This window comes from Cryptomeria japonica, chromosome 2, assembly GCF_030272615.1.
Source record: "Cryptomeria japonica chromosome 2, Sugi_1.0, whole genome shotgun sequence".
In the NCBI taxonomy this organism is placed as follows: Eukaryota; Viridiplantae; Streptophyta; class Pinopsida; order Cupressales; family Cupressaceae; genus Cryptomeria; species Cryptomeria japonica.
In genome coordinates this window covers 175,316,578-175,339,924 of record NC_081406.1, presented here as the reverse complement: position 1 = coordinate 175,339,924, position 23,347 = coordinate 175,316,578, and the positions used below count along the sequence as shown (strand labels likewise).

Genomic DNA, 23,347 nt, shown 5'->3' with positions numbered 1-23,347 from the left:
AACCTATGGAGAATGGAGAAAGCATTCGAAATAATTGATAAAATGTCATGATGAGATCTCATCTCGTGCAATGTAATGTTTGTGGAACATGCACTAAATGAATTCGTTGAAATTGGTTGAGATACATTCAAGCAATTTCAAAATGGCATGTGTAAATTCGAATGTCACAATCTTTGCCAGTTCCTTACAAGTATGGATGTCCACAAAGCATAATAAAATTTAGGATTTTCATCGGAAGTTACAGTTGGAAGTGCAACTGCAGGCACGCAACGCAAAATGTTGAAACATGACTTGTGCAAAATAGATTTGTTGTGCATGCTTTAAAACATTCAAGCAAATGCACCTCACATGTGTAAGGCCGAACTCTACAAGCTCTTCCCACATTTTCTCTGTCAGCAAAAAATATGACAGATAACATCCATCAAAACTTATAAATGAGGAGATTTTTGTCAGATATTATTGTTGGAATTGCTCACGATAGAGATGCATGCAAGATGCAGAATAATACACAAAGCGTCCTGTTTACCAAATGCCTAAAAGAAACGTCATCTCATGGAATGCTTGATTGCAGATTTCGCACTAACATGGATTAGTCGAAAAGACTTTGAAAACTTTCAAGAGCAAATGCACATAACAGATGCAATTGGCGAGTGTAAAGCTCAATTTTGTGAAGCATGGTGAATCAACATTGCACGTGAACTGTTTGATTCAACATTGCACGATAATTGTTTGCTACAATGCATAGATGTTTCAGTATGCAGCTACACTCTGCAGTGTAAGCAAAGAGAGTTGATGATGAAAAAGTTACAAAGATAAAGATGCAGATGAAAGACATGGAGGCTACCTCGGCAAAATCGACAACGAGTTATTTCTTCAATGTAATGGGTTTGAAATTCTTTTTGTAAAAAGTGACTTATGTCACTTATTGTAACCAAAGGTTAGAAAGTTGGTTTCTTCTGTGCATAAAAGTGTAAGTTACTAACTCATTAAAATTTATGCAGAAAAGAGTGAATTATTAACCCATAATTGAAGTTGGTTATAAGGTAGTTATCCTACAAGCCTATAAATACAAGGCTATTTGTAATGTAAAGGGGAGAGACTCTTACAGAGGGGGAAAACTCTGCAGAATTTTGTAGAGAAACTAAGCGAGATGTTTTGATAGTCATACCTTTGTACTAAGGGGTTTTTGAACTTGTATATTTTCAAAAAGGATAATGAAGAATGCATTAAGTTTGTGTGTCTTGAATGTATTCATGAGTTAAAGTAACTAATTTCTCGTATGTTGAATTAGTAATCCCTTTATGTATTGGTGAAATCCATTGATGAAACACATCATTTCATGGTATCTTGACTTGCATGTGCTAGTACAACCTATCTCTTCGTGTGTCGAGGTTTATTGTACTTCTTTCATCATTGTTGCATGACTAACCTTTTTGGTGGTAACCCCTTTTGTGATTGTTATCATTTATGGAATCCTACTTGTTGTTCGTATGTCTTCTAGTAGGGTTTCTGTTATTAATCTCATTTAAGTTCTATGTTTTCTCCTTTATGTACTTTCAGGTTAAAAGTACACGAAAATCCTAAACACCCCTATCATACAAGGGAGTTGCCCCTCTCAAACGCAAAGGAAGATCATGTTTCACAGAATGATCTCTCCAACTGTTGGAACGTTTGTCACTGCTTATCGAGCAAACAGGGTCAGTTGTTTCAGGTAAACGACCGCAGTGACAAATCTGTTTACCAACAAGTCATTACTTGCACTTTTGTAATTACAAGTAGATGAGTAACAAGTCAATTTAGAATAGGACTTGTAGCTTTGAATAAGTCATAGTTAGTTATTGAATAAGTCTTGGTGGTTGAGAGAATTTCTCAAGTTAGTTAGGATCCTCCCACCTTTTTCTCATGACTCCTCTCCTATAAATACTTGAGGGGGTCTATTGTAATTTTTATCTTTTAGAAAGCAAGCAAAAACTCTGCCAAATTTGCAGCAAAAAAGTCTTTGAGTTTTTATGTGTAAATTGAAGAATTGAAAGGAATAGAAGAAGATTGCTCAAGTTTTGAATCTTTGTGCTACATTCTTGAGTTTGTAAGAGAGCTTAATCGAATTTTATTTGCAGTCTTTGTGCTGCAAGTATTGGAGGTTAATATAAATTAGAGTAAACATTCTTCTAGGAAGAGTTGTAAGACTTTGTGCTTACACTTGTTCTTGAAAGAAATTAGAAAAAGATTTTGTGATAATAAATAGTTGAGAGTCTTTGAGCTCATACTAGTTCTTAGTGTTTTGTGTAGAAGGGAATAAGATATTTCAGACTTTGTGCTGCTATAATTTGTTCTTGATATCATTAGTATAGAAAAAAGTAGATAGGACTTCACATATTCAAGACTTTGAGCTTAATATTGTTGTCCCCTCTCAAAGTAAGTGACGGAAGTCTTTGAGCTTTCAGGAAACTTCATTTCCTTTCTCTCATTTCATTTCAAAAAGTTGTTACTGTTGTTTTACATTAAATTGCTATCACTTTTTTGTAGAGAGAAAAGGATAGTGGCTTTCTTGAAAAAAAAAGATTGTTGTTTCATCCTATTTTAGTTTTAGTATTAGATAGATAGGGGGGACCTTCCCTTAATTAGAAGAGTTTTACTCACAAACTGTTGTTGAAGCCACAATTTTGTATATTTCCCCAAGTGTACAAAATTTTCAACCAACAATATATATATATATACTAACCCATGTACTAACGTATCTAGTTAGGCTATGTGGTGTATTATGACTTGATTTGTGTTCTATGTGTATGACCCTGACTGTGGTGCAAGAGGATGATGCCTTATCACTCTCTTCGGAGAAACATAGGATGTCACAATTCCCCTTCACCGGAGTGCATGTGTGTGTGTGTATATACATAATGCTTGTATATGCATTTGTCTATGATGCAGGGTTGCAAGTACGAGGCACCGACTCCACCTAGTTCCACAAGTCTGAGCGTGCCTACACAATCCCAATGGAGGTAGTGGGAGATAGCATATTGGCCCGTTTACCCAAACCCTAAACCTTCGCTCTTTATTAGGGCAACTATACCTATCTTGCATTTACCTGATCGGAATGCCACAGGCAAAATCTGATAATCTTGGTTATGTTTGAGTGTGTGTGTGTGGTTGCGCGAAGGATTATTTGTCATGCCTTTTTTCATTTATTATTAATTATAAACATTAACCTAATAAATTGTATTTTATTTTAAAATAATAATATAATATATGTAAATGTTTAATTATAAACTTTGAAACTTTATTTTCATTAATTTAGTCAAGTTATAATTAAAATTAGCCAAAGTTAATAAATACATTAAAAAAATAATAATTAAATATGCTACACTATAGTTAAGAGGTAAATTAATTTAATTATGATTACAATTCTCGGGGAGTTAGTTCTGGAACGGTTGATGAAGGTTTTAATTCCCGAAAATTTTCTGAAGAAGGGGTTCTTGGCTTAAAAAGGAAATTTTAGGAAATTGGAAAACGGACTGGGAAAGGAGATCAAAGGAAGGCGGGTGTAGGAGAGTTTTGCATTGGATCGGTGGATTTGCACTCTCCCGGCTTTCGATTGTTTTGCAGTTGTCTATCCAGGTTGGCATCTAATATCTTTTCCTTTGAAATATGTTTGTTTGAGGTTTAATTTTCCTGTGATTGCCAGTGACCAGAATAAAATTTGTGCCTTGCTTGGTTTGGATCTGCGCATTGACTATTGTATGAATCATTTTCAAAAGGTTTCTCTGATTGAACAATATACACAGTAATATTAATATTAAATTTTGAACCAGATTCTCCTAGCTTCTGTGCTATTCATTTGTTTTGGATTTTTGATCACCCGAATATCTATTCTTTCTTATGTTCTATTTCCCCCTATCCGTGATCTATCAGTTTTGGTTTTATTTCTTATCTGTATTTATTTCTACCTTGTTAGCGAGCTGTGTTTTTTGTCCAAGTTTTGGACTAGAGGCATTGGGCAAGTGTTATATGGTTGTGGGGGGGCGTTGTGCTACGTGGGCTCTCCCTTGTTGATGGGGGGCCTCGCCAATATGGTCAGGTCCTTCCCATGCATGGTGGGAGGCTCTCCCACGTACGTGGGGGAGACCACAGCATGGCTCCTCCCACATAGGATGGGGGCCATCCCACCTGCGTGGAGTGGTCACCCACGCCAACTCTTCCCTCCACGCTCTGCCATTCCTCCCTGCAGCCGTATTTCAGACCCTTGTTGCCAGCCAATCAGAGTTGATAGTTGAGAGTCAATTTTTGTATTATATTATGTTTGAGGACTGGTTTTTGATTTTAGGGTTTTTGCTGTAGTTATTGGAGTATAATTTGCTCTAATGTTCGAGTTCTTACTTCTTTATTTATAATGTTTTATTCTAGTGTTTTTGGTATTGTTTTTAGGGATATTTGTGTGTAGCATAATTTAATTTTAATGTTTTCAGGAAGAACATTTTGTTATTTGGGGTTCTTTGTCCCTGTTATATGGCTTTACCTTTTACCCAGTAGCCATATTTATTTATTTATTTATGATGTAATGATGATGAAATTGTGATGTAAATTATGTGATATGATTTGTAGGATTCATGTTAGTAATTGTAAATGTTGATTTAAGTATATGATTATTATTTATCATTTTATAGATTGTAGGATCATTTGGAATTGTGTTTAAAATGAACCTAGTCTTAGAAGTTTATTGATTGCAATTAGTTTCTCTATTCAGTTAAGTCAAATTGAATCTTTAATGGTGTTAGCTCTCTTATTAATGTTCAATAAATGGATTAAAAGTTATCTATGATTAGATTGGGTTTCCTTTATGTTTTGTGGGTTGTTGAGTAACATCGTTGAGGAACCTTAGAGGATAGTCTAGAGTTATTTCTTCCGCTTGTGCAAATTCAGTTTTACAAGTTGTTTCTAGTTAGAGCATTGCATTAGGTTACACATTAAATGCTTAAAAAATATATATTTCACCCCTTATTCGAGTTAGATTAGTATGATCCTCTAGGGTTCCTTGGTGGGGTGTTACATTGGTGGTGTAGGTTGTTGCACAAATAGCCAACTTGACTTCTCTTTGTAAGCCTATTTAATATGCAGAATTACAACGCAATTATACCCCTTGTTTATAGCTTTAATTGCTGAAACCTATTACTCTAGTATGATATCAAAGAATGGGTAGTGTCTAGGGAATGGCTGTAGTTGACAAAGGCAAAGGGGAGAGATGTATGAAGCTGATCTCTGCAATCCCTAATGAAGACCACAGATGCAATCTGATTTAAAATAACAAAGAAATGTTCTCCCTCCTGCTGAACAGAACCTCTCATTTGTGACATTAATCAAATCACACCAATCCTTCCATGCAGTCTTGAGAGAAATTAGATTCTGCTTTATATTTATTTTCTAGTTATCAGTCCTGGTACTGGTTCGGGTTCAAGTTTGATATTAAAAAAATTGGGTTTGGGTTCATTTTTGGTTTGCCCATACAAAAACATATAAAAATTACAAATATAGGGCTTTTGTTTAATAAATAATAAATAAATATAGTAAAATAAAGTAATAAACAATATATCTAATATCCATTTATATAAATATAGATAAAAAATAAAAAACATATTAATATAATCATGTGTGTATAACATAAAAATAATATATATATTAATATAAATATCTATATAATTATATCTTATATTAATATTTATATTCGTATTAATACATTTAAAAATTAATTAGCATTAAATATTAATAACTTTAATGAATATTCGTAATATTCATATTCTGACCAAGCTTGCCTTAGCTCGTTTTATTAAAGTTATTAATAATCACACCTTGTTCACTTGCAATTGATAAATATTATAATATATAAAAAGATAAATTAATGAAATGACATATATAAATTAACTATTAAGCATTGATAATATGATAAAAAAAAAATTTGATTGTCCAAGGTATCCCTGCAACCCAACCCGACGCCCATTTGGGGCAAACTGAGGCAAGACTAGTCCCTAGAGATGTACCCAGTCGCCCGTAAGCCAGGTGCATCGATAATATGATAATATTATCATAATATATATAAATAATATAATATTATAATATATATTATGATAATAATATATTAACAATACTATAATATATAAATATTTATTATTAGCGGGCATTATCCCCCACGACTTTACCAATTACTTCCGATCAAATTCCTTGGCTAGGAATAGGAGCAACTTCGACACTTCATTGGTATTCACCCACCACCAACTTATCTCTGTCAATGGGATATTACAACACTTAGCATATCTGACTCAAACCCATTCCCTAGCACTGAATCAGATTGCCAGAAAATAAGGAAAAACCCTAAAAAATTACAATCGTCAAAATTTGTTGCAGGGAATGGACAAAAAAGTGAAAAGCATTCTAATTTTCCCCCAAAAGTTGGTAAATTTATGTTAGGTTCACTGGAATTCTAAATTAACTTGGTGGGGTTCTGAAGAGCACACGGTTATACTGGGAGGGGAGGGGGGGGTGAATCAGTATAAGAACAAATTTCACCAGCTTAAACTTTTTCAACTTTAATCACAAGTATATGACTTATCTCATTAACATATTCATTGCATACCAATATTCATATGTGATCTAACTAATATGAACACAAGATATATACGTGGAAACCCTTATGGGAGAAAACCATGGCAATAAATGCTTTTATAAATATCTTCTTTTTACAAAGTTTGTAGGCACCAACCCCTAACTCTTTTTGTGAGCACCAACCCACTGGAAGCACCAACTCCCAAATCTGATTTTGTGAGCACCAACCCACTGGAAGCACCAACTCCCAAATCTGATTTTTTGTGAGCACCAACCCACTGGAAGCACCAGCTCCCACTTCAAAATTCATGAGCATCAACCCACTTCACATAAATTTGATTTTCCATCTTGACAATGTTGCTTTAACAACGGATAGTGGACATCTAATTTCCTTCTTTATTCTCCTCTTTCTCCTTTAAATCTGCTATAGAATCTTCCTTAAATCTGCTATAAAGTCTTCTTCAAATTTGCTATAATCTCTTTTATATCCTTCTTCTTAGATCTGCATTATGTCTTCATCTCAATATTTTGATCTGCTTAAATAATCTTCATTTTCTTCATACACTATACAACACACTCAACCCACATTTGATTTTCAAATATTTTTATATCTCACCATGTTAAGAGATACCTCTTTTCATATTAGTCACCACCTAAATAGATTATACCTCTTCATTAAAAAAAATCGTACCTGCTGCTTAATAAACTCACACCTTTTTATTTTTATTTTATAAAGTTTCTTTTACCATACGATTTATCTTAATGTCACCTTGTGCAAATGAACCGCATCACTTCTAAACTTCCTTCTTTATCCTTCGCACCTCTTCATTATAATTATGATTTATCCTTAATCATAATTCTTAAGTGCCGTCTTAAAACATCTTTCCATTAATATGAACCGCTTCTTAATAATCTTTAATTTTTTAAAAATCGCATGAAGTCGTCTTTTTAGTCGCTGCTATGAAGTGTACTGTATTGCTTATTTTGGATCGTGGTCTTTTGTGATATACACTAGCCTGTCATATGTGATTGCCACCTATGATCACTGTCATCTTAGCTGTTTCTTTAATTGCTGTTGCCTTGGATAAACACGTGGTTTGTATTCCAATGTGTGACCAGCAAAAACACCTTAATTGTCGCCATAATATTTTTGTCTATGTTATGAAGTCGCTGCTTAATGAATTGTCACTATAATCACTGAATTTCCAGTTTCAAATTAATAGTCCGATTCTTCCTATCTGATTCTTCCCACTTTTACTTCCATTCAACACCTATCCTCGTGGGTAATTAAATAACTAACTGGTGCATTGTCTTGTTCTTCGAAGAGCCTTACTCCAATAGTTGATGTATGTATAGTGATTGCTATACTTTAAACATCTTATTATGATTTCCACTTGCAACTTATTAAAATAGTGATTGAATACGTAGTGTATTGCATGTTTTGTATCTGATTTAATGATCTTACCAAGATCTTCAACCTATGAATAGTCACACCTGTAGGTAACCTTACAAGACTTCCATCACATCAATGTACAAGTTCTGAATAATGCATTCATGTTTCTTTTACTTTTTGTATCATCATATCTTAAACAGTCATTTGACATCAATGACAACTTCCAAATGTCCGTGTATACCTTTGACATCAATGACAACATTTCCAAACCATTCTGATTTTCCTCCAAAAGCTGGTAAATTTATGTCAGGTTTGCTGGAATTCTTAAATAACTTGACTGGGTTCAAAGTGGGTTCACTTTGGTTTGTCACAGCAGAACCCACAAGTAGAAACCAGAACCCTGGCCAACCCCGCAGCCAGACCAGACCTGTATCTGAACCAGGAGCATATCATTGATTCATGACAAATTGATAATCAAAATAGAATTATATGTTCTCTAAATTCATTATGTATGTTTCTCATGCATTATGTAAGTTTTTTTTATGTATATACAGAATTTACTTTATTTGCAGAGAAAGCCATCCAAATCCTAAGTCTGAGCTTTTGGACTATAATACTATATATATCCTTAATTGAAGTACTCCACTCACTAAAATGCATACGATAGGATAAGTGTTGGTGTCAGTGCCTGATTTCTACGGGAAAAGCACCAAATGGATGTTAAAAGTGCATAATGAATGGATATGTGAATGATGTAATTTACATGGGGCAGGCACAAGGCTTTGAACAACCATGAAAAGAACATCTTAATCAAGTTGAAGAAGCCATTGTGTGTGTTAAAACAAGCTCCATACATGGAATACTCCAAAATTGAAAATTGTTTAAGGAAAAACAATTCAAATAAGCTCATTCAGATCCACATTTTTACATTAGTAGATATAGACATAAAGATTGTGGTGATACATGCAGCTCAAGAAAAGAACATTTTGTATGTATACAAATTAAAGAAGGCATTAGATGGTTTGAATCAAGCTTCTTAGGCACAGTACTCTAAAATTGACAGTTTAAGAAGAAGATTTAAAGAGAGTGGCTCAGAACTCTTACATTTAAGCATAAAGATTGTGATGATACATGTAGATGATTTGATTGTCATAGCAAACAATCCAAGGTTGATTACATGTTCAATGTTAGAATTGGCTTGGGCATTTAAAATGACAGATCTTGGATCAATATATTATTTCTTTGAGATATGAAAGAATAGAGCACACTGTCTTCTTTTTTTCTAATGTTCTGCATTGACAATCATTATCCCAATCCTTTGCAATCCCCACACAAAGAATAGACTATGTAAAGGCCTTTCAAATGCCTTTTCTGTTCACCAATTTAAAGGTTCTTGGCAGCCTGCAAAACCCCATCTTCTTTGAGATCTGGCAGACTAATTTTCCCATCCTCATCTAAAAATAGCACTTCTAGTCTTTCAAACATCAAATCCCACCATTTGTATCCTTCAGCTGATAATTTGATGGTTTTGATACCCTGCAGCTGAAATTAATTCAATGTCTCCTACAATGCCTAATCATAATTCATCCCCCCACTTCACTACTTAAGGATACAAGAGATATTTACATGCTGGATCTCACATGCCACTTCCAGACCATTTTTTTCTCTGCAAGCTGCCCTCAGAAAGATACTACATAGTTAACCATGATTTTGTCTATCAAAAGCCTGACTGAATGATAGTTGATTTCTGTGACACACTTGTAGAACACAGTCATTGCTTAAAGAAACTTACTGATAGTAACGAGAAGGGTCCACCTCCTTCCACAAAATGACAACTTAGGATGATTGATATTGAACCTCTCATCTCAGGCTCTATTTTAAAACATCATCAACTTCACAGCTCCACGTCACATGCTTCAACCAGCACATGTAAAATGGGCAGCTGCCTTATCAAGAGAGTTGAAGAACCACTTGGACACTCCATATTCTATAAAGGTCACTGCTGAAAATGATACAGGGAATCCCATTCCCAAAAAATTCATTTCTGTGTCTACAGGATAAGAATGAAACATTTGTTGCCAGACTGCTGACCATTCTACTATCAATTCTCTTTTGCTTTTTTTTCAATGTTTTGAAATATATTTCTAACAAAATGCTATGATTAAAGACAGTTACTATGATCAAAGATCGCTTTATGTTCTTTCCCATCTAGCTGCTCTTGATTCATTTTGTTTCCTGCCTTTTCATGGCAACAGCCTTGATGAAGGCTGATTTTTTAAATGCTACTGAAAAATTACTGGAGTTCTCTGGTTTTTATGATGGTGAAAAAATCCAAAAACTTATAAGTGGTCGATGAAAGCACAAATCCCTATGGTTATCAAACAGTGAAGATTCAGGGTATGGATGTGTAGCACCCCATACAGATACCCATAACTTTGATAAACAGGCAAAGGAGTGGATGTGGGTATTATACATCTACGCATGCATTAACAAGAATAGATTTCAGCATTATAAACTTTTATAAACAGCAGCCATAGCAGGGAAACTGAAAGCATCCAAATATAAGTGGAATATGGTAGTCAGTTTTTCTTTTAGGATTAGGCTTTAGATATTCTTTAGCTTCTTTATCTAGGTATGTGAGGGTGTGTTAAATGGGCTCACTCATTTTCTGTGTAGAATGCTCATAATCAGGGTATACCCTAGTAAATCCTGGGGCATGCCTGTGTGTGTCACATCCTTGCATTCACATACAAAGCATGTATGACTCTTTAAAGGGTGAGTATGCACATCCACATAGGTTTTAGCTGTGCTCATTACACTGTTCCACAGACACATGCCCTGCCCTCCAAGAGCTTCCTGGACTTATATACACTGGCTTCTTTGTTGCCTTGTTCAACTAATTGGTAGCAATTCAATTTTCCCTTTATCAAACAGTGATCACCATTAAACCATGAACTCATACAGACCACCTTTTTGTGCCTTGTGCAACTAGCTGATAGCAGTTCAATCTCACCATCTAACTACACCTTGTACTTTTAATTTGTTATTGTACCGACCTAAAGCACATACCACTCAAGTTCCAATAGAGAAAAACATCAAAATTATAGCTAAGAATTTCAAATGAAACAGGTAGAGGTCTAACTAGATATTTCTATGCAGATACGTACATGACAAACATTTTATGATTGAGTAAATTAATATTTACAATTATGAAATATTAAATATTTGCACTTTATGCAATTGATCTTTTTTTTGTGGGAAAGAAACTTGAGAGCTGAATAAATGTAGATGTTTCAATCACATGATGTTCTTTGAGATTGGAGATGAAGATTTAATGGCTATTTTAAGTTTTTGATAGAACAGAAATATACAAGTCTCAAGATACTAGCAACCATAAGAAAAAAACAAATTGAATTTCCTTATTTAATCAAAAAGAAATAAACAGGATTCATGAATTTACCTTGGTACTGTCCACACTTTCAACCATATACAAGTTGGGCACACCAGCTGCCATCACAAAGTCCAATATTGTGATATAACATATACACTTTGTGTTAGTATACTAATCCAATAGTGCCAAAGAAGTTATCAAAAGCTAAACAAGTAGTTGCAAGTGCATGTATCTTAATCATATGTCTTCGTTCTTCCTTAAGAGAACGAGATAAGGACTCAAAACATACATCACCAACTTCTCAACAAAAAACTGTAACTAAAGAAAGCAAACACGGTCTAGAACAAGATGAGCTCAATGGTGAAAGCATCAAGGCTTCCATAATGGAGTGCAGGTTCAAATCCCAGGACAAACGATAAAGTGAAATGGGGAAATCATAAAATACCTCATCAAACTTGCTAGATGCAGTACCCCAATGGATAAGATCGGGTTCAAGTCCTAGGTGAATTTGATGTAAGTAGTCATGGCAACTTATTAGAATAATATCTTTCTCTTTGTGTTATTAATGGTCATTTAAGTTGTTTCTAATTTAGCCTCTAGTTAATGTTTGTTTCTTTTAGAAACATCATCTTTGTAACTCTATTTAAAGGAGCTTTGTCTCCTCGATTAATTGAACAACATCGATTCTTTGAAATCCATTGCGTGTCTCGCACTATTTTATGGTATCAGAGCCTGAATAAAGAATTTGTGAATTCTTTTCCGAGATTTTTCGGGCCTCTTAGTTTGGCTGCAGATTTTCGAAAAAAAATTTGTGTTCAAAAGTCCGTTTTGGACTGTGTTTATGTCGTGTAACGGGATTCTTCCTGTTTGCGTATGTCTGGCGAGGGTTTTCGGCATTTTTCGGCATGGTACAGACCCGCCATTTTTTCTGCAACCTGCAACTTGGTCAAACCCGCGTTTTTTTTTACTTTCGGCTAGGGTTTTGACCCTCCAGATTCAATCGAAAAAAATTTCTGAGTACAGATTCGTGGTGGGTTTTTTCGAGATCTCAACTGGGTCATCGTCAGAATTTTTTGGGTGCCTCGATTTTCAAGCCAGCGGATCCAGATGCCGACAACAGATTCTTTCTGGGTTTTTCGCAAGGATTTTTGGGTTGTCTTCAAATTTTTCTGCGTCAGCTGGAATTTTTTTCTTGAAATTCGTGTCAACCGTACTTCATTTTTTGAAGTTTGTACTTGCATCTGCCTCTGTTTCTGCATTGGGATTCGAATTTTTTGAATTCTATGCCAACGCCTCTTCTCAATTTTTTCTTTTTCCGTGCATTGGGAAACGTGTAAGATGGCGTCATTGACCAACTTGATGTTGGAAGGCAGTCAGATTTTGTGCACTTAGCATCTTCTCAGTACCTCATTTTTCGTGCCTTGAAAAGTGTGAAGATGGCTTATGGGCATCGATGTTTGTTTCGGTTTTTAATATTTTTTTACCTAAAAAAATTCTAATAGGTTTTAATATTTTTTTTCCCTTGAAAAAAATCTGTGGGTTTTAATAATTTTGTCCTAAAAAATTATCTGTGGGTTTTTAAATATTTTTTGTCCTTGTAAAAAAAAAAAATCATGGGAGGTTTATGATTTTTTCCTCAAAAATTGTACTTTGTTGCAATTTGTTTTTAGTTGCACCTGGAGTTGTGCGAACATCTGCACTAGTCTCTTGTTTGCAGTCTATTTTCGGGCATCTTGCTCATCTGCAATAGTTTGGAGGGTTTGCCAATTTTTTCCTCAAAATCATGACGGTTGTTCTTGGTGTGTCTCTGGTTACAAGGAGGGACAGTTCTCCAACATTAGGTTGGACAGTTGGTGTTGTTGTATCTCCAGAAGTTCTGCAGTTTCTGGGAGGGTTGGTGGCAAACTCATCTCAAGTGGCAGAGTTAGTGGCAAGCTCTTGTCTTCTGTTGCAGCGTGTTCTGAGAAGAAGGGGGCAACCTTCTCTGTTATTTCTCTTGGTAGTTAGAAGTTAGAACGATGACCATTAAGGGAGGGTATTAGAATAATATCTTTCTCTTTGTGTTATTAATGGTCATTTAAGTTGTTTCTAATTTCGCCTCTAGTTAATGTTTGTTTCTTTTAGAAACATCATCTTTGTAACTCTATTTAAAGGAGCTTTGTCTCCTTGATTAATTGAACAGCATCGATTCTTTGAAATCCATTGCGTGTCTCACACTGTTTTACAACTAAGCCAAAAGTTACCCCAGAAGAAGTAAAATTTTACCAAATAAAAAAAAACATAGTGTAATAAACAACATATTATTGAGCACAATTGATCAATTTATAACAGCGGCTAAATATATAACATACTATCTGCATTGAAATACCTAAAGTTTTTCCAAAAGCAGAATTATGGGTGATGAGAAAGATAGTCAAATTATTCAATGGACATCACACATTGATCAAACAAAAAATTTATATAACAGAGGGAAATTGAAATAGTTGTCTTTATTTGGAAGTTATTAGCATGCCATCATTAAGAATTGTGAGAATAACCAAGCTTCCAAGCTGCTGCCCTTACATTATGCACTTTTATTATTGATTTGTTAAGGAAGTAAATAACTTCGGATATAGAATAAATTACATTGTATTTGGCAAATTTATGTTTGATTGTCACAATTTTCACTCGCTGACATTAACCAATGAGTCTTATGCAAGAATCAAATACAAGAAAGAGATCCCACTGGGAAAAATTTATCTTCTAGAATAATATAAAGATTCAATTAATACCAATACCATTCATCTTCTAAAGCAATCTTAGTCTCCACCACATTTAAGTATTGTTAGAGCTTTGCCAATGGAGGATGTTAATATAGAATTAATTACAAAAGCTTTATGGAGATCTCTTTCACAATGATATAAGGCATGTTAATAAAGAGTTTCATTAATCTGTAGTTGACTGGAGCTTTATTTGGCCCTGGGAGGCTCAAGGCATGCTATGATTTTGCATTGAAATTAAAGACTTCTCTGTCATCCGTGTTTTTGGCCTCTATATAGTGTTATCAGCTGAATCTTGGTCTAATGTGGGTTTGGTTGTTTGCTCTCTTTGGTAGTTTTTTCTAAGTGGCGGAGGCTTTCTGATATACATACGCATGGCCAGTAAGCAGAGTGTGGAAAAGGCAAGCACTTCAAGCATAGCCATGCAGCGTCAATTAATCATCTTCAATGTATTTTTCAGTGTGAGGAAAGAGCAGCTCTGGAGTTTGTTCAAAGAATTCTAGAATTCAAGTAATTGGAGGCAGGAAACATGCCAAAAATGGCTCTACACGTTGATTTTGTCACAAATTTGGTACATTTTGTACCTTATGCAAACCTAAGAATCTGTCTGTTAAAAATGTTCTTGTTGGATCAATTCAGCTACATGGAGGTGAATTTGCATAGAAGCCCAAGGAAGCTAAGAAGAAGGAAGTTATATAACTAGAGAATGTGGAGTCTATGAAGTCATCTGCAGCTTTATTGTATAGGCATGATGAGTTGGAGGAGTTTCACCGCAAGGTTGTCATTTTGAGGTCTTTCTATTATGATACTGGCAAAGTGTTGGCAGGTATGTGTATTACCATCATAATAGCTGTGCAGAAATAAAGCACTACTTCTCCATTCTGGTATTTTCTGGTAGCTCAATTCATCGAGCTTGTTGCCATAAAGATATGGGCTTCGGACTGCAATTTTCATCTTTACAAAATGCAATCCAAAGCCATATGCAAATGGTGGTGCTCCAGGAGCATTTGCGTGGGTGGAGAAATATTTGCTTGACCAAGAGGAGGCCGCTGCTGATTGAGAGAGATGGGGAGTTCTGTGCAGGTGGTGCAGCCTTGTGCCGTTTTAGTATGGGTTTGGAAGCATATTCTGGCAGTTGTGCTTTTTGCTGTTATATCTCCAAATGGTATAATATTGTGTGTTTGAGTTAAGGTATTATAAACAGTTGACAGTAATCTTCACCTGCTAAGTCAATACTGTAACAATCTATGTTAGCTTCAAGGGTGTGGCCCCACTAGAAACCCCAGCTATTTTATCTAAAAATTAAAAAGCAAGGGACAGCCATATAAAAGAATCACCTTTGAAAAGAAAGTTGAGATGTTCAAAGCATACCTAGAAGAGTTTTTGCCTTGTTACTCTGAAGGTGCCCAACAAAATGCCATTGGATATCCGCAGGAAGCTACCCAAAAACAGTACATGCATAAGAAATTTGCCCTAAGCATCAAACTTCTATAAACATGACATTTAATATAAATTGAAAACGTGGAAGACAAATCATTAAATATATTTGAACATATGAAGATGCTCATCAGAGAACAAACTTAAAAGGCAAACAATGAACTTAAAAATAAATAAACACTCAGATAGTCCCAGAACTAAATTATTTCAGTAATAATGGAGATTATTGAAAAAAAAGCCTATTCAACAAAAATAAACAATTGTGTGAAACAAAAAAGGAGATTGCCATTGATGATTCCACATGATCAAAGTAATTGCCTATATATAAAGGGAACCCAAGCAAATCAGGAAGTTTGACCTACATATTACCACAAAACGATTGTAAGACAAGTTATAATTATCATCTAAACATGAGTTCTAATATTTTTGAAAAAAATCGAACATATAAAGGGAACCCAAGCAATTATATTACAACCTAGCCCAAGATAAGTATTCAAAAAAAAAAAAAAAAAAGTGTGAAACAAAAAAGGAGGTTGCTGTTGATGATTCCACTTAACCAAAGTAATTGCCTATAAATAAACTGAACCCAAGCATACTAAAAAGTTTGACCTACATATTACCACAAAATGATTGTAAGACAAGTTATGGTTATCATCTAAACATGACTTCTGAGAATTTTGAGAAACATCGTACACTATCATACGAAAGAATGATTAGTGTATAGGGTTGGTCTATCGTACATCTACAGTCCTACCCTACTACACATTATTCTAGCCTTGAAGGTGCACTTGCAAATTGCAATATCATCAAGAAAATCTCATCCTAGAATAATTAACTCACTCTTTGACTGGACCATTCGATGGGTGAACTTCAATATGGTGCATACAATCCTAAGAGCAGGAAAAAAAACTTGCTGGAAGGAATTCTTTGTCTCTGATCTCTTTGAAACAGTTATAAATGGTTGTGCTTTATCATGCTACACTTTTTTACAAAAGAAACATAAAATCTGTTGATAATTAATAGCTTCGGTAAGATAAATGATCTATGATACCCCAAGTTTCCGGGACGGGGACGGCAGGGGACGGGGGTACGCATTTTCAGGACGGTGATTTTTTGTGCCAATTTTGGGGACGGCTAGGGGACAGCTATATAAATGTAGGGAAAATTAAAATAAATAGGGAAATTTAAAATATTCATATGAAAACATGGATAAAACATGCACATATCCATTATAGAATTTTAACATATAAGAGCTAGTAGAGTTCTTATGGCAAATTTGTGTTAAATTGAGAGTCAAAGTCAAATTGCTTATAGAATTCATTGTCAAAATTCATTGTCTATATGCAGAATTTTTGGGGACATCCCCTAGGAGTCCCCTGTCCCCGGGACGTCCTTGGGACGGGGACGGCTGAAAAAAATACCGGGGACGCATCCCCGAGTAACATAGTAAATGATTGAATGGGAGATAAATGAAGTCTCCCATTCAATCATCTATCTCATCGATAGATAAATCCAAATCTCAAATGATTATTCCTTTATCTATAATTGCTCTCCTTATTCTGATACAGTCAATTACGTTACTCATGCAAACTGATCGAGTGCAAACTATTAGACTGATAAACCGATAATGATCAGGTCTTATTCTAAACCCTCCCGATTCATTATCGGGTTATCACTTTAATAGTAGCCACCGAGTTTATAACCATCGGGCGTAATGCATATCACCGACTAACTTATGTTATCGGGTTTAAACCGATTAATAGTAACCACCGATTAATATTAACACCGATTGATATTGCCACCGATTATCATCGGATTAATTATATTAACAACCGAAGTAACTTCGGTTCTTTTGTATATGTGATGATACCAATTAAGCAATCAGTTAAGGAGGGACACAACCAAGGGGTATCTTGGTCGGTCATGTCCAAGGGACATGATCGATCAAGGTACCACTTGATCGGTTCCCTCCATGATATATATACCCAATGATATATTGTGGAGAACACAGAGAAAATATAAATGCTCTCTCTCCACCTACAACAAAGAAAAGAAATCAGATTTATCATCTTGAGAAATAACATTTACTTGAAAAGAAAATAACCTTGAATATGACTTGCACCTTGAATTGAAAATTGACATGCATTTACATGGTATCAGAGCTATAGTTAAACGAACTTGAGGCTATTCAATTTTGTGGAAAATCCAAGACAAGCATATATTTAACATCACATTTCTCCAAATGGCAAGCACTATCAGATTCGAAGATAGACTCGAAGGAGGCGATGACTTCTCAGCATGGAAGTTCAGAATTAAGATGATTCTAAGAGAAAATAAAGTTGAATCATTTGTAAAAACTGAAACTACAGAACCTGAGACTGAACCTGACAAAGCACCCTGGATAGAGGGAAATGAAAAGGCCATCAAAATCATAGTTGATGGGGTGAGGAATAATATTATGCCCATCATAAGAAAACATGAAACGGCCTACAACATGTTCAAAGCACTTGAAGATGCATTTGAGATATCCAATGCAAGTAGAACCTTGGCTTTAAAGAGAAAAATAAATCATATAGCTATGATCAAAGGGGAGTCAATCAATGCCTACTTCAAGCGGATATCAGCCCTAAGGGATGAGCTAGCAACTCTTGGATATGAGATCCATAGCAAAGAATTAACACTAATTGCTCTAGATGGGTTGCCTAGTATATGGGAAACATTCGTCCAAGGAATCAGTGCAAGGGATAAATTTCCAAAGTTTGAAAGGCTAAAAGCAAACTGTCTCCAAGAAGAATCAAGGTTAAATAAGAAAGGGATCAAACAAAAGAATATAGATGAAGATCTTCAAGTCCTAAATACAAACTCCAATAAGAAAAGCAAGCAGAAACTATTTAAGAAGAGGAAAGGTCGTCATGGCAAGAACACCTTCAAGAAGGATCTTTCACAAACTCAATGTTACAGATGTGACAAATTCGGACACTATGTTGCCAAATGTCCGGAAAGGGCCAAACAACAAGCCACATTTGCCAAAGCAGGAAAATCTAAAAGGGAAGATGACTCCAAGAAGTATGTACTCTACTCAGCACTTACAAACCAAGCATCAAACAAGGTTAACTCTTGGGTGATCGACAATGGCTCATCCAAACATATTACAGGGTTTAGAGAAGTGATAGACTATATGATAGAGGAGAATGATGAGGAAGTGACTATCGAAGATGACTCCACACATCCAGTCAGAGGAATCGGAACCTACTCCATCAAACTGAAGTTAGGCGTATCATTGCAACTTAAAGGAGTACTATATGTCCCAAGCATCAAGAGAAATCTAGTCTCTATATCAGCACTAGAGGATAATGGGTACAGAGTGACCTTCATGGACAACAGAGTGTTGGCTTGGCCAAGGAATTCATCTATCAAGAAAGCTAAAACCATTGGTCAAAGACAAGGCTACTTGTATGAGTTGTGCACAGAGCCCAACCTAGCCCTAACCCATGAAGCTACAGATGTTAATGAAGTTTGGCATAGAAGACTAGGTCACCTAAATTTTACAGCTTTATCATCAATGGGATACCTTGTCACAGGTCTAACTAAGTTAAAGCAATATCATTCAAGGGCATGCAAGGGATGTGCCCTAGGTAAAAATACTAAGGGTATTTTCAAAATAGTACTAGGAAAACAAGCAAAGTTCTAGAGTTAGTTCATTCTGATGTATGTGGAACTATGTTCGTACCTTCTTTAGGGGGCTTTTTGTATTATGTAATATTTGTTGATGACTACTCTAGGAAAACTTGGATCTACTTTTTGAAATGTAAAGAATCAGAAGAGATCCTTAATAGGTTTAAAAAATTTAAATCACTAACAGAAAACTACTCAAGAAATAAAATTAAAACCTTAAGAACTAACAATGGGGGGGAATACACCTCAGATTTGTTTAAAGATTTTTGTAAAAATGTTGGGATTAAGAGGGAGTTTACTATACCTTATAATCCTCAACAAAATGGGGTAGCTGAGAGGAAAAATAGGACAATTGTAGAAGCTACCAAAGCCATGATTCTTGATCAGAATCTAAATACCAATCTTTGGGCAGAAGCAACCAGCACTATTGTATATATACAAAATAGATGCTCTCACTCTCATCTTGAAGATAAAACCCCTGAGGAAGTCTTTACTAAAACAAAGCCAGATATCAGCCACCTTAGAATATTTGGGTGCCACGTCTACATTCATGTACCTAAGGAGAAAAGATTAAAATTAGAGCCTTCTGGAAAAAGGGGAATACTTGTAGGATATAGTGAAACCTCCAAGGCCTACAAAATCTATACACCTGGTCAGAAAAATATTGAACTGAGTAGGGATGTAATGTTTGAAGAAGGTTTAGCCTTCAAAAGAGCCCAAAGCTCAATAGAACCTGAAGTCTATATCCCTACCCCTAGCATAGATGAAGACCCTGCTCCTGAGCTTCAGAGGAAGAGTCTTGAGGAAAATGAAGGTGAAACTCAAAACCCACCTAGAGAAAATTTCAAGAAAAGACCACTATGGGCCACCAAAACTGTAGAAGAAGCTCAAAAGTATGTTGCTCCTTCAGGAACCTTCAAAGAAAACAAAAGGCCTAACAAATTCACTAGCTATGTTGCCCTTATGAATGATCTTTCAAAAGTTGAACCTAATAGTGTATCAGATGCACTTAAACATCAAATATGGAAGGATGCTATGTCTGAGGAATATCAGTACATAATGAAGAATGATGTTTAGGAAATTGTTTCTAGGCCAACTAGAAAATCTGTTGTTTCTTCCAAATGGTTGTTTAAGATCAAACATGTTGTAGATGGCAGTATTGAAAAACACAAGGCCAGATTTGTAGCCAGAGGGTTCTCTCAAAAGGAAGGAATTGATTATGAAGAAACATTTGCACCTATAGCCAGATACACCTCAGTAAGAGTCGTCTTAGCCATTGCAGCAGCAAAGGGATGGAGAGTTCATCAGATGGATGTTAAGACAGCATTCCTTAATGGTGAGATCTCAGAAGAAGTATACCTAGAGCAACCTGAAGGGTTTGAGATTCATGATGCAGAGTCTCATGTGTGTAGACTCAAGAAAGCCATCTATAGGCTTAAACAGGCTCTCAGGGCCTGGTATGAAAGAATTGATACTTATCTCTCAAAACTAGGCTTCTCTAAGAATGATGCAGACCCTAATCTCTACTATAAGCAAAACAAAGGTGATATGCTAATATTGATTTTATATGTTGATGATTTATTAATCACAGGAGAAGATCACCTTATAGATCAATGCAAGAAAGATCTTTCTAAAGAATTTGACATGAAGGACTTGGGAATCCTTCATTACTTCCTAGGCTTGGAAGTATGGCAAAATTCTGATAGCATTATACTAAACCAAGGAAAGTATACCTTGGACATTTTGAAGAGATTTGGAATGATAAACTGCAAACCCATGACCTCTCCAATGGAAACAAATCTTCATAAACTTAAGGAAGCAGCAGCAGTGTCACAACCCACTGATCCTACTCACTACAGGCAAATAATTGGGTCTCTGATGTATCTAGTAAATACAAGACCAGATATCTACTATGTAGTTAATGCTTTGAGTCAGTTTATGTGTGAGCCAAAGGAGATACACCTGATAGCAGTAAAACACATTATGAGATATAAACAAGGTACTCTAAATCTTGGTCTCAAATATGAGAGAGTTGATCTAGATCTACACAGATCACAAATTCAGATTGGGATGTGTTGTGACGTTTTCACACATCGCCCCATTGCAAATGGGGACCCTTGCTTTTTTGCTTTTTAATGTTTGTTTTCTAGGTCTTTTAGGGTTTTGTTAGTTAGCCTTTGCATTTTGAGTGCTGTCGGGGAGATCAATAGGATAGCAGGTCCTGCTGGAATGAAGTCCTGATCCTGAAATTTGGCTAAGTCTGGAATGTCCTGATCCTGAAATTTGACTAAGTCTGGAACCTGAAAAACCTCAAAAAACTAGATTTTGCAATATAACTCCTGGAGGTCTGAAACCACTCTCAAACATCCTGAAAGTATATATGGAATATAACTTAAAGTATAAGAAAGAAGAAAGATAGAGAGGAATATAACTTAAATGTTATATTCCATAAAAAATTATCCTAATGGAGAGTTCAAAAAGTCAAATTTCGCTCCTGTCCTTCATTGAGGATCTAGAGCGAAAAGCACTCCTGTCCCTCTCCAAGGGTCCAAGGCGAATCGCTCATGTCCCTCACCAAGGGTCCAAAGCGAAAAAGCTTAGTGGAGTCATTCCTGACCTTGTTTGGACAAATTAAGACATCAAAGGCATGAAGGAGGACGTAATCAACCCATTGAAGATAGTTTTGAAAGTTAACAAGGCATAAATGAGCTCATAATGGCCAAGGCGCTCCTGTCCCTTTCCAAGGGACCAGGGCGAAAAACACATTATCAAGTCTTCCCCTCCAAATTTGGACGAATCCAGGCCAAGGCACAAGATGGCGATGATATTTAAAATGCTTCAAGGAAGAATGAAGTCGCAAGGACCACAAAACTTGGTGAAAATTGGCTAGGGCGCTCCTGTCCCTCACCAAGGGACCAGGGCGATTTCTATAGAATCCACCATTTTCCTCCAAAAGCCACGCCAAGACAAGGCGATACAAGATGGGAAATGTCCTTCGAAAGATGATGGACAAAGAATTGACCCTAAAAATCAACGATCCTAGGCTCAAATGTAAAAATCGCTCCTGTCCTTCACTGGAGGACCAGGGCAAAAATCTTGAGAGGGTCAATTTTGCCTTAAGAAAGCGAGTGAAACGTGCATTGAAGGGACGAATGAAGATCATTGTTTACCCCCAAACATGAATTGGCGATTTCGAAGACAAGGACCAAGGACAAAAGGTAAGATCGCTCCTGTCCCTCACTAAGGGACCAGGGCGAAAGTGCTTTAAGGCACACTCCTTCCAAAGAAGGAATGAATTAAACTCAAGGTTCCCAATAAAAATGCTATTTTGACGTCCAGGAAGAGACTTTGAACATGAAAAGCAAGAAATACAAGGCCAAAAATGAAGGGGCGCTCCTGTCCCTCTCCCAGGGACCAAGGCGAGGTTCTTACAAATCAATATTTTACCATGCCTAGGCGCCAATGTCCTCTAGGACACATTAAATGCCAATTTCGCTAAAACTCCAAGATATTTTAAAATCAAATTGACATTTAATAAAAGCGCATATCATTTAATAATTAATTATTGAAGCCTTAAAAAATCAAAATTTTCAATTATAAAGGCATTTAAAATTAATTTTTTATTAAATTAAAATTTAAAAAGAAGAGTGCTTGAGGTATCATTTTTATTATTTTATTAAGTCAGCCTTTTCCTTGTTAATTTTATTTATTTTTTTGGCCTATTTTAATCAAGTCGGCCTATGGGGAGGTGAAATGGTGAGCGCTCTATATATTTGGGGCATGTTTTTATTATTCAAATCATTCACTCATTGTTTCAAGTGCGATTTGGAGAAGCAAGGAAGGAGGTGCGAAATCTAGCTAGAGTGGAGCAAATTTCTACTAAGTGTGGAGACTTAGGAGGGCGAAATTCATATTGAAGGCTATTGAAGAGGCAAATTTCTTGCTAGATTGGAGGATAATTTCCAGATTTTTGAAGACATTTGAAGGCGAATTTCCAGATCTTGAAGAAGCTAGTGGAGGATGGAGTTCTTTTCCAAGCTAAAGGGGGGCGCATTTTGCTAAAGGGAGTCTTGATCTACACTTTGCCTAGCAAAATTCATC

At 35.7% G+C, this 23,347-nt stretch overlaps 1 protein-coding gene across 1 annotated transcript in view; it reads right to left on the bottom strand.

Annotated features, from left to right (window-relative positions):
• The window catches only part of LOC131049969 (uncharacterized), a 74,732-nt gene that overhangs the window by 33,679 nt on the left and 17,706 nt on the right, over positions 1-23,347 (bottom strand). The window contains exons 4-5 of the mRNA XM_057984085.1: positions 15,506-15,572; positions 11,445-11,491 (exon numbers count right to left, since the gene is read on the bottom strand). Coding sequence (XP_057840068.1) covers positions 11,445-11,491; positions 15,506-15,572 — 114 coding nt within the window. The remainder of the gene's footprint in view (positions 1-11,444; positions 11,492-15,505; positions 15,573-23,347) is intronic.